General features: G+C 36.6%; 3 protein-coding genes across 4 annotated transcripts in view; all 3 read right to left on the reverse strand.

Annotated features, from left to right (window-relative positions):
* The window catches only part of LOC119411943 (serine/threonine-protein phosphatase 6 regulatory ankyrin repeat subunit C-like), a 1,101,338-nt gene that overhangs the window by 74,211 nt on the left and 1,015,441 nt on the right, over positions 1-11,686 (reverse strand). The window lies entirely within an intron of this gene.
* Positions 139-1,537, reverse strand: LOC119411965 (EEF1A lysine methyltransferase 3). Its single transcript, XM_037678939.1, has 3 exons — positions 1,373-1,537; positions 1,175-1,286; positions 139-772 (listed from the first exon to the last, which is right to left on the reverse strand). The coding sequence occupies exons 1-3, from the start codon at positions 1,535-1,537 to the stop codon at positions 387-389; spliced, it is 663 nt and encodes a 220-aa protein (XP_037534867.1). The 3' UTR covers positions 139-386.
* On the reverse strand, positions 3,418-9,332 carry stx16 (syntaxin 16). Of its 2 annotated transcripts, none has more exons than XM_037678935.1 (9): positions 9,121-9,332; positions 7,346-7,357; positions 7,110-7,217; positions 6,630-6,770; positions 6,211-6,373; positions 5,983-6,071; positions 5,226-5,369; positions 4,380-4,460; positions 3,418-3,522 (listed from the first exon to the last, which is right to left on the reverse strand). In XM_037678935.1, exons 1-9 carry the CDS (start codon positions 9,199-9,201, stop codon positions 3,418-3,420), a joined length of 924 nt encoding a protein of 307 aa, XP_037534863.1. In that variant the 5' UTR covers positions 9,202-9,332. The 2 variants fall into 2 exon arrangements, with proteins under 2 accessions (XP_037534863.1, XP_037534862.1); XM_037678934.1 differs by having other exon boundaries at positions 9,076-9,332.

Here is an 11,686-nt window from a genome sequence, read left to right on the forward strand (position 1 = left end):
GATGGATTACGTCAAAAAAGTCAAAAGGTGAATGTTCACATTGTAACGAATGGGGGGAAAAGCATATTTGTATAACGAAAAATGGTGTAAAGTCTAAAATATTCACTTTACAGCTGATTTTTTTTTTAAACTAGCTGTCCTATATTGTTTAATTGCTTTTTTAGACAAAGCAATTCTTTTAATTTGGTGATTATTTGTGCCAAAATAAAAAAAGACTGATCTTAAGGCACACGGTTGATTGTAATGCTGAGCTGTACCAATGAAAAAATATGAGGTACAAAATACAACGTACTTTGACAAGGTCTGGAAAACTTAAATCACTCATCATCTAAAACAGGCATCTAAAAATATAAACTTCACCAAAGAAACCAGACACGCTCCTGCTGTCACTGCAGAGTCGCCCTGTAGACGTTATTGTTCTGTTCGTCATCACGGTGCACAAGCTCCACGTTAAATCTGCTCGGTAAAAACTCCTCGTAGAAACTTTGAGCCTGGTGCTCCATGCGCATTTTGGATGAGAGATACGCCGTAGCTCCGTTTTTGCACAGATGAGCCAGCGTTTCCACCAGCAGGGGGTACGTTTCTGGGAGGTAAATAATGTCTGCACAAAGCACCAGGTCCCAGTCAGAGGGGAAGTTTAGGTGGTCCTGACCCCAAGACAGAGGGAGGACGGTGGGAGAGACAGGCCAACCATCAGATGGAGCGTTGGCTGAAACGTTGGCCTGAAGCTGCGGAAGGGCCAGGGGGAGGTCAGTAAGGGTGACCTCTGCACCTGAAACAGATTATAATCCCATGTGATGCAGAGAAAACTCACATGAACATCAGATGACTTTATATAAACGCCTCTCATGCTATGTCTCTGAAATAGCACAAAGTATGCAGTAGTTAAAATTACAACAACACAAAAAACAAAGCGATTGCAGAATCAAGATTAGTGCAGGACTGTATCCTCTGACGATCATGGTAATACATGGCATCTATACGTACAATTATATTATTTTACTTTTTAAATACAAAATACTGAGTACAATAGACAACGTGTGTACTGTCGTAGCGCCAGCAGGGGGCAGCACGTGACTGAGGGGTGGCTTTTACAACAGCCACGAGCCAGAAGAAAACAACAGACACGTGTGGACGCTGAGCTGGAAGAGAAGTTAAATGACTTGGTACATACCCATGCGAGCTGCTAAAATCCCGACCACACCGGTGCCTGCTCCCAGCTCTATGATGCGCTGTCCCCGTAACAGCACCGACTCGTCCTCCAGGTACCGACACAAGTGTAGCGCCTGTGTGTGTCGACATATGCACGAGTTACTACACAACTTGACCATCAAACGCTACGAAAACGATTCGGCGCTGCAGCCGCTCTTACAGCTTCCCAGACCGGAGCGGCCACGCCGAGGTTGGCGCCGAACACCTGCTTTATCCTCAGCTCTTCCCCCATCAGGTGGAACACAGAGTCCAGAGAAAACGTCTCGGTAAACAGGCCGTCATCGACGGGGAACGGGTCATCTTCTTCATCTCCGACACAAGTCATGGCCGGATCAACAAAACCGGATTTAAAACCTCTGCCTGTTTAAACGTTACAAACTTGTTGGCAAAAACAAAATTCAAAACTTGTTAGCCGGTGTAGTGGTAGGAAAAGTACGCCCATCTACTTCCGGTTCAACGAATAAAGTACACATAGCTACTTCCGGTTAAAAAAACGTGACCTGTTTACTTCCGGCACAAGGTCAAACATGGCTTACGCAGCTTTTTTTTTTTTTAACATTTAAAATGCAGACTAGATTTAGACTGATCATATTCTGATCCAATTAATTATTCCAAATAACTCCCGTGATATACAAAACAAGTTTCCATCTCAAGAAAATAGTGAAATGAGCGACTTTTATTTTGAAATGTAACCTACTTTTCCACATTCCTTTAAATAATCTTAGATTTTCTGTTTTAAAACTTTTAACACTACCATACCAGTATTATTCATATAAAAAAAATATGCATTTTGTTTAATCAGGTGAACTTCATTCCCTGAACTCTGAATGCACTGGACACCTAATATATTTTGTATTTTTGTCATGAAGCAGTTTAAAATTCACAAAGCACATTCATACTTAAGGTTTTATTTTAAAAGGTTTCCCGCCTTAACTGCTTTACTTGGAAAAACAAAACATATGTATAGTACCACTAAGACATACCATTATTTCTCCACACATACACAAAACTGCACATAAATGGCAATGATTATTTACCAGGTGTATAATGTTGGAAGTTACGTACAGATAACAAAACTCTTCATCTCAGCCTTTCAGTCTTTAAAAAAAAAAAAAGAATTTGCAGCACGTTCAAAGTAAATGCAAAACTCAAACGGAGGGGAAAAAAAAAAACTGTCGGACAAAATCACAGTTTTCAGTTCAGTGGAATGACTAGTAATAACTGATGATATCTACAAACGTTCGCCACTCAATAAACATCTGATCTGCCGAATACAAAAAACCTACGGATTATCCGACGCTATCAGAAAATAAATATATATTTTAATTACGGTATACAGATGGACAGTAGCATTACATCCTTAACACAAAAGCCCTTCTTTCAGGCCTCGTGTGCAAACTGCAAGTTTAAAAATGTAGCACTTTACATAAGGACCATGGAAAATAAAGAGTAGTGTATTAAAATAAGCACTTTACAAAAAGTACAGTGAGTTGAAACAGAATTTAAACTCATAACATGTATGATGGTCACAACTGTGCAATAACCCTCGTGTATACTGATAATAAAATTTGTTAATAATAAAACAGGTGGTGATTAAACCAAAGGAGTATTTTTGGTATTAAGCAGCTATTCTAACTTTACTTTGAACATTCTTAACATGAAACGTTTTTCTTTTTTTTCTCCCAAAATTAAATACTGATGTGAATTTATGGTTTAAATTATGAAAAACTGAATCCACGGCATGTTTTTTCATTTTGTTCACTCTTTTCTCCAACAAGAACTGAACGTCTCTAAAATGTTTGTCCACTCATCTTCATACGTCACAGTTTGTGCTTTTAAGTTTAAACAGAATGCTCAGGTTTAGCAGCTAATTTAGCACTAATGGTTGAACAACAAAGGGCTTCTTTTTCGAGACGGATATGCCAAAGCGGCCGGCGACTGGGGGACTTCTGTCATAGTCTTAGCTGTCACGATTTACACAAACAAAAAAACAGTTAAGCCAGAGACTGTCGGTTGTTTCTTTCATTAAAACTCAATCAAAAACATCCCCACACAGCTCAAAGTGCACCAGCAACACGAAGACGTCTTCTTGATGTTTCTCGGTCGGTGTGAAAGGCAGAAATGTTTGTTTAGAGCAGAATCGAGTCCAAAGTCCACGCATAAACACGACGAAAACACCCAAACAAGTCGAGCTGAAGGAATGGATTACTTAAACTTTGTTCCGAAAAGAATAATAATTAGAACAATAACTATAACAAAAAGGATCAAAATGACCAGCATCTTCCTGTTTTTCTTCTGATACTGTTCCGCCTGCAAAAAGAAAGAAAATGTCAGTGCTAGAAACTTTCTATTTTTTTCACAATAGTTTAGATATTTTGAATTTTTTTTAAAGACATTTAAAAGAAAATGCTGTAAACATTCTTTGATACTGACGTGTCTGTAAGTAGCTGTTCTCAAGTCAGTTTTGGTCAGAATTAAATGTTTTTTTTTCTCCCCCAATGTGAGTATGTGTTCATAACCTTTCCTCAGAACCCAACTTTAAAAGATTTGGACTGTTCCATTAACAAAACAAGGCAATTTATTATGAGAAGTCTAATTCATAAGTTATTTAAAACACTATAGTAATTATATAAACACGGTGTCCATCGTGCTGATTTTTGTCTCTCTGGAGACAGAAAGTCATGGTTTTTAACCTTTCACCCATTTCTGCTACACTTAAACACCAAGGAGGAGCTCCTTCTTTAGCTCGTCTCACTTCTTTTATTTAGAGCCTAAACAATTATAGAAATTAGAGCGAGTGGAAAAAAAAAAAAAGGTTTGACAATTTAGTTAACAGTATTTCTGCTGCTTGACTATTTAATTTCTCCTCTCGGTTCATGTTCGTTTAGTTCACAATTTACCAACTGTGGTCAGCTGATGTGGAGCTTCCTTCACAGCTGCTGAAAACTGGAACCCTCCTGCTGTTGCTGCTTTTCATCAATAGTTTTCCACGGATGGCTAACTTCAGTAGCGGTCCAAATAAATTAGTTTTCTTTCTGTTTGCAATAAAAACCATCTATTGAAGCTAAACTAAATACAGCTGCTTGTCCAGAGACGACAGAGACCTCCTTGAGTAGTTCTGTTAGTTAAAATGTAAATACATTTACATGCAAGCGTTTCACGTTTACCTTTTGTAACTGTTTCAACCCATCTTCTGTTTTAACACAAGCATGCTCCACATTGAAGTCAATTCTGTCAAGAACAGTTCCCTTAAAGAAGAAGAAGAATTATAAGCAGAAAAAAGAAACACTCCAGTTATCCATCATTTATAAACACTTCACAAACCTGAGTTTATTTGTCCCTAATGTAAGTATCTATTCTAATCTTTAAGGGTTTCAGACAAGTCATTCACAACCATATTACAATAATTTAAAATAATAATAAAAGGTGTAGTGCCGCTTTATTTTCTTGCAAGAACCCCTTTTTTTGTTGATATACTCTTGTTTGTTGTCATTTTGATTTATTCTGATTTCTGACTTTTGGTTTTTGATTAAAAGTTGTGTAAACACCAGCTAATGAAAACAAGAACTAGAACACAAATATATTTAAATTTGAAACACACAAAAAAACTCCAACAAAAACAGTCCAAATGGTTCTCGTGCACATTGTCAAAAAAAAAAAGCAAATCTGATAGTTACTGAAAGTGTCGGGATATTTACACGTGTTTCAGAACGTCATTGTTTTAAAATAAAGAATGGTTTCTTTGACGTCATGCTTTGTTTTGCACTGCTTTAATTAAACACAAGATTTTTATGTGAAATTAGAAAGTATGCACTAAGTTTTGTATCTTAGGGACAAAAAAAATGGTTAATTCAAGTATATGTTTTTCTTTAAAAAAGAAGCTTAGTCTTTTCTGATAAAAAAAAAAAAAACAGCACTTTTTTTAGACACAACTTGACTCTGCTTCCACACAGTAACTTCTACTTCTCCGCACTGTATGTTTTTATTTTGACGTGTCAGAATCTCTTAAATACCTGCTCCACAACCATTCCAGCCAAGTCTCGGAAAATCTCGTTCAGGTCCGAGATGGACTGCACGATTTGTCGGATCTCCCTCTCTCGTTCTTCAACCATCACCGTGTTCTGCTCCACCATCACCAACTGGTCGTCTGTGAAGCCCTGGGAGGTCGAGGATTTAAAAAAAAATGAATGATTAAAATCCTTTCACAAGGAATCTTCAGATCGGACCATGTTTTGGAGGTCGAATCTTACTGCGTTCAATACATGATGCTATGTAGGTACTCAGCCATGAAAAAATACAAAATGTGACAAAGTTCCCTTTAAATTAGTGCAAATAATGTTTTTCAGTTCCACCTTTTTAAACCAAGTCTGCATGATTTCATACACTAAATAATAAACAGATATCGTGTGCACTTCAAAATAATTTTAGCTTTTGAGCTCATTTTCTTTATTTTATCACATTTACTGTGCTTACTGAGACTATTTCTGTAAAGTCCCAAATGTTAAAATATCTCTGGGCACTTTATAGAAAAATTTAACTGAACACAATCTAATTTATTCGTTACACTACAAACCAATCCTGTCAGACCATTCAGTTATGACATTTAGAAAAAATGATCATTTGTAAAAATAAAAAAAAAACAAACGTGCAAAGTGAGGAACAAAAGAAAATTCCTTTACGCCGTTCAGATTTTGAATAAATGTTTAGGAAAATCGTTTAACTTGTACGTAATGTTTCCATTTGACGGTACAACGTTAAAAAATGTGTCACCTTGTCGTATAGTGCTAATTCTTCATCTTCTTCCATTAAAGGCCCAGAGTCAAAAAAGTGCTTTGATCTCTCCTCACGGTTCTTCATTCCTGCCATGTAAACATTTTACTTAAATATAAATAGAAACAACATTAAAAAACAAAAAAACAAATACAAACTAAAACAAAACTCGATGATGGTACAAATAGATGAGCCTGATTTAGAAGAAAGACTTCAGTGCATTCTAACGTTTTAGGTAGCTGGACTGTGTATGTCTGAAGTTGGTGGAGAGGTCCTGCAGGCTCTGTGCCAGAGATGACACCACGTTTACCAGCAGCCTCTCCTCCTGCTCGGTGCAGTGGCCACGACGAGACTGCAAACCCGTCACTGCTCGCTGGCATCGATGAAACATCTGTAAGAAACACAAAAGAGCGAGCTCGCCTAAAACGATCAATGCCAGATGGAAAAAGTCGTCCTGAATTGACTTCTCATTTCTTTAACCTATCGGGCAAACTTCTGCTCCTGCAGGGCTGAGCCCCTAACAAAACAGGACTATGACGGAAACAAAAGGCCATGCTTTTAACAAAGTACTGATGCCATAGTAAAAGAATACCAGTTAACAAGTTAATCAGTTGTTAAATAATTTGCTAATGCAACATTGTTTGCACCTGTGTGACCTCCTGCGTAGTGATTTCTATAGCGTGCTCCTCTTCACTGCTGTCATCCAGAGTTGGACGATTCATGTGTTTGTCGTGAAGCAAAGCCAGATCCTTCATCTTCTGTCGAATCCGTGTGATTTCATACTGGATCTGACAAAATTAGAAGTGAACAGGGAAAAAAAAGGACTAATTCAGTGAGTGCAGGACTGAAATCTTCAGGAGGGTTTCAATTTTTTACGTGATAAATCATTTTAGACAAAGTTTAGCTTTTCTCGTTCTGCAGTTATGATTTACATCAGAAAAATAACAATTGTTGTTTTAACTTTTCTTTCATTAACCACAAGAAGAAACAGGCGTACCAATAGTGTTACATGTAGCATAGTTTAAAGACTAGGTTTAGTCTGAAAGCATTTCTTAAATGGATATCCATGCATTTACTGCATGTGCTTAGAAATAGGGTTCTGAACACACACAAGTGTTCAGTTTTACCTCATCAACTCCCTCTATCCATTTGGGAGGCAGTTTCTTCGTGACACCAATGGCAGCTTCAGGATCCAGACTAATCCCGGACACCAGAGCCATTCGGTCATCTGCCATCTGAAACAATAAAACCTTATAATAAACTGGTTCATATTCACAGGACAGCAGCAGTATAACAGAGCTCTATGTTATGCCTCTCTCATAATTTTTGTACAAATTTGCCATAAAGGAAAGCAAACCGTTACCTCATCGAGCTCCTAATGTGATTGCCAGAAAGCAGTTTCCATCCAACAAAGATCAAGAACAAGGAGCGAAAGGAAGAAATAACAGATTGAGACCAAGACAATCAGCAGCACACACCAAAACAAAAATGTTTCTGTCTCCATTTCTAGCAGAAGTGAAAACAGTTACGGTAAGTGTGAAACATCTCACAGCTTTCTAACAATAAACACAAACGTATTCATGGTGTTCATACAGACACTGGAACAAATGTATTGATCAAAACAATCTAAACAGGATTAGATGATGATAAATGAAGAAAAAAAATGTATAACTGATCAATTAACACCTCATATACCTAATTTGGATAATTATGTCTTGTGTTTAAAAAAAATATGTTTTTGACAACTATTGCGATCTTGGTTTAGTCACTGGCTCTAAACTGTACTGGAAACTGTTTTTATAAATGCAGAAGCAAAATGATTAAAACAAGTGGATCTGCAGTAGCAGAGTGAAAACAGTTTTGATGCTGAGGAGTTTCTTTTGATAAATGGAGGTCTCTAACCCTCTGTGTTTCTGTAAGAGACAAAAGCCTTAATCGTTGCGTGAAAGGCTGCGTGTCGGCTACAGCTGCAAGAAAAATAAAAAGTTTGGCAGAACTTTATGTGTACCAGTAGATACTTTTCAGTACTTCTCACTAGAAGTTGAAGATTATATTTATTTTTGCATTTCTGTCTCTTAAACTTGCTTTGTTTTGGCCCAGACACAGACCGTAACTGATCAAATAAATGCAGGTTGTCAGTAAAAGAATGCCAGCTATTTGATGTTTAGACTTCCTGGTACAGTGATCGGATGCACGGCTTTGCTTTTTAGGCTCAGTCATGTCCATGTGATGAGGAAGCTCCTGAGTTAAAAAAAATTAAAGATGTTTTGTAGATGTTCTGAATCTGATCAAAACCATTCTTGGTTGCAGTGAGCCTCTTTATGGTGACTTAGTCTCTGAGTGTTGTATTTGCAACAGACAGCTCTTGAAAATGAGACCGTCTTAGCACCAACATAACTGGTTTGTTCCACTTTGGAGTACGAATCAGTTTTGTGTTGTGTGTTTCCTTGACTGACGAAGCCTTCTGGATGGAAGGTGAAACGTTTCAGCACACAAAAAAAAAAAGAAACTGTCCAGGTGAACTGACAATTGTTGGACTAACCTGTTTTAGTAAGAATTAATTTGTTTGCCTCTTGGTTATTTGTATCCCTTTTAAGAGCTGGTTTGACCAAAAGAAAACAGTCTCTTCAAATACAGATTGCTGAATCTACTGTGACTATAATACTATTAAAAAAACAACCTATAAAACAAAAGTAATAGGCGTCATAAGTTTCCACCTTCCAAGATTATTTTGGAACTACAGCCTGACAGTTTAGAACAAAACACAGCACACATCTTTACTCAAGAGGAGCAACGTGGACATAAAAACATGCATTTATATTCTCACTTTAGTCTTTTTTTTTTAAACTGGCTTTAGCGCTGAATAATCTTTAAAATGTAATTCAGTCGTTGTCTGTAGAAGTTTAACATGACGGACAGAACAACACGCCTGCTCCTCATCCTCCATCAGCCCGGAGGTGAAATTCGGGGCCACATCTGCAGCCGATCAGGTGGATAATCAGCAGCTATTACTACACTGGTCTAGCTACGAGGGCTCAGTGACTGGCTATGCAAACACACACAGTAAAATGTCAGAACGAAGCGACCACTCACCGCAGCATTGCTACGTGTACTCGGACGGGGCTCGTTTGTACTCACTTGCTCAGCCAAAATCTGCCGGTTTTGGATTGCATTGTTCCGCATTAACAAGAAGGCATCGGTCAGACGCCTAGTGGCCATGACTGGCTTGCTTGAGCTCTAACTTAACCCAAAACAAAATGCGGATCAGCTGATGTTTTTTAAAAAAAAATTTCAATTATGCGTCCACGGTTTATTAACGCACGGCTCGCGCTTAGCTTTTTTTTTTTTACCTGCGATGAATGAGGAAAAAAAAGTCGCGATGCAGCGCTAACTGTGGACATCAAGCGACTTGAATCATATTGATCTGTAAAGCTTCTTTTATCCCTTAAGTAAATAAGTATAGTCTATAACTAAGAATTTCCTGGTAAAATTTGTATTTTAAATCAATCTGGTGACGGTATTCCGCTATCAGGAAGCTACGGAAGTGAGAACGTAAACACCTGCGTAATACGTTTCTTCTTCTACGGTTAAATATCTGCACAGTCATAGAAGCGACTTATCGCCCCCTACCGCCTCGGTGATGATATGGTATAAAATTTATTAATTTTAAAAAAGTACAAAACAATTCCATAACAATATAAAAAAAGATACAAGAGATTTAAAATGAAAGGCAGCAGGAAGAAGAAAAAATCTTATTATATTTGCCCCTTTTTTCAGACAATTATTTCAATCATAATAATTTTCAAGTTACAGAACAAAATGAATTACTCTTTCTAATTTTCCAAATTCTAATACAAAACACACACTAAGCTACTTCATATATACTTTTTTAACAATTCAGCTTTGATCTTTTTCTTAAATGTACACAATGACTTGGCATTTTTCACATCACTCTCTAGACCATTCCACAATCCAACTCCTTGGATTGAGGTAGACCTTCCCTTCAGACTAGTTCTGAATAGTGGTTTGACAAATATCTCTATCCTCTTAAGATTATAACAACTTTGTCTTTTAACAAAATTTATTTGGATATTTAATGGTAATGTGTTATTTTGAGCCCTACACATAACTGATAAAATACTGTAATCTACCAAATCATGGAACTTCAATAACTTCAGATGATAAAATAATGTGCTTGATGGGTGACTGTAATGCTTTCTGGTGATAATTCTTACAGCTCTTTTCTGTAAAATAAAATAGGTTTTGTAAATGATGATCATAACAACGACAATAAAATAGTTTTTTATTATTATTACACGAAGTATTATATTTAGACGTTTTGCATCTTGTTTTAGTTGTATTTCCAGCACCTACTCAGCTATGAGAAAAGGTACTCGGACACTTTCTATAAGATAAATAGATATTTGCTTTAAAAAAAACAAGTGATCTATTGCACAAATCAGTTATAAAACAAAATACACAAATAAATAAATTACACACACACAAAAAAGCATGAAACATAACCCAATTTTGTCCACAGTTCTATATCATGATTCCATGATATTGATATTTCCTAACTTTATTTGTTGTATCTAAGTATGCACTAATTATATTTATACATGAGCTGATTACAATGTCAGAGGCACTACAACAAATTTTAAGAATTTAGTGTATATCACATTTTAAATAACTTAGTTTATGAATTAAGTCTATTTAGTTTTTCGCAAAGTGAATAAAACTTGCAGCCCTAAACTCTTTGAGTAAATGTGAAATAAATTACAATAGGTTTTAGTCTTGATTTTATTTAAAGATTGGCCTTCAAAAGTCTGTAAATTATAAGACTCTCATTATCCCCTTGACACATGATTCTAGGAGAACTATTGGAAACCATAAAATCTATAAATAAACAAGGGGGCAGGGCGCAAGAAAGCTATTCAGTATGGACTGTGGCAAAATATATTAGTTCTTTCCAGTCAGTTGTGTCTAAATTGTGGAACAAGAGAATTAATGAAATGAAAAAAAAAATGTAAAAAAGACAAACACACAGGTTGATAAAGGGCACTAATGTGAAAAGATAAACTAAAAATTATTGAAAGAAGAAAATTGACAACAAAAATTAAATGAAATCCAAATGAACAGAAACCAGTCAAAGTTTGTGACCTGGATTTTATTACTAGAACATTACTGAATCGCCTTATTCCACCTGCATAATATCGCTAAAATTAGAAACGTCTAAAAATTATGCAGAAAAACTGGTTCATCACGTCTAGACTGGACTATTGCAATGGTTTAATATCTTGCCAAAACTTCTTTAAAAAGTCTTCAGTTAATCCAAAATGCTGCTGCCAGAGTCTTAACTGGAGTTAGTAAGAGAGATCATATCTCTCCAGTCTTAGCTTCTCTCCACTGGCTCCTGTCAAATCCAGAATTGAAATCAAAATCTTACTTCTAACTTCTACAAAATTCTCAACAACCTAGCTCCATCTTATATTAGAGATCATATAGTCCCAGCCCCGCCATCTGCCTCAACCATTTCAGGGCTGAAAGAATAAGAATAAGGCAGACAAATATAGGACTGGTCCAGGTGTAGTTTCTCTGGAAAGTCAAACTAAAACACAAGTTAATAGCATCGCAGTTTCGAATCGAATCAGTGATTCAATCAGAAAAAAAAAGTTACGAGGCAACATGAGGGGGTACCAGATGT

The sequence above is a fragment of the Nematolebias whitei genome, chromosome 7 (assembly GCF_014905685.2).
Source record: "Nematolebias whitei isolate Nwh7 chromosome 7, NemWhi1, whole genome shotgun sequence".
NCBI classification, from domain to species: Eukaryota; Metazoa; Chordata; class Actinopteri; order Cyprinodontiformes; family Rivulidae; genus Nematolebias; species Nematolebias whitei.

Bases quoted from the DNA above. Each gene is read 5' to 3' on its own strand.
- LOC119411965 (XM_037678939.1), bottom strand. From the start codon at position 1,537: ATGACTTGTGTCGGAGATGAAGAAGATGACCCGTTCCCCGTCGATGAC. The intron at 1,287-1,372 runs GTAAGAGCGGCT...CGACACACACAG, and splicing joins CCGCTCCGGTCTGGGAAGCT to GCGCTACACTTGTGTCGGTA. The intron at 773-1,174 runs GTATGTACCAAG...AATCTGTTTCAG, and splicing joins GATTTTAGCAGCTCGCATGG to GTGCAGAGGTCACCCTTACT.
- stx16 (XM_037678934.1), bottom strand. From the start codon at position 9,201: ATGGCCACTAGGCGTCTGACCGATGCCTTCTTGTTAATGCGGAACAAT. The intron at 6,771-7,109 runs GTAAAACTGAAC...TAATTTTGTCAG, and splicing joins GGATAGAGGGAGTTGATGAG to ATCCAGTATGAAATCACACG. The intron at 6,374-6,629 runs GTGCAAACAATG...TGTTTCTTACAG, and splicing joins CTACGCAGGAGGTCACACAG to ATGTTTCATCGATGCCAGCG.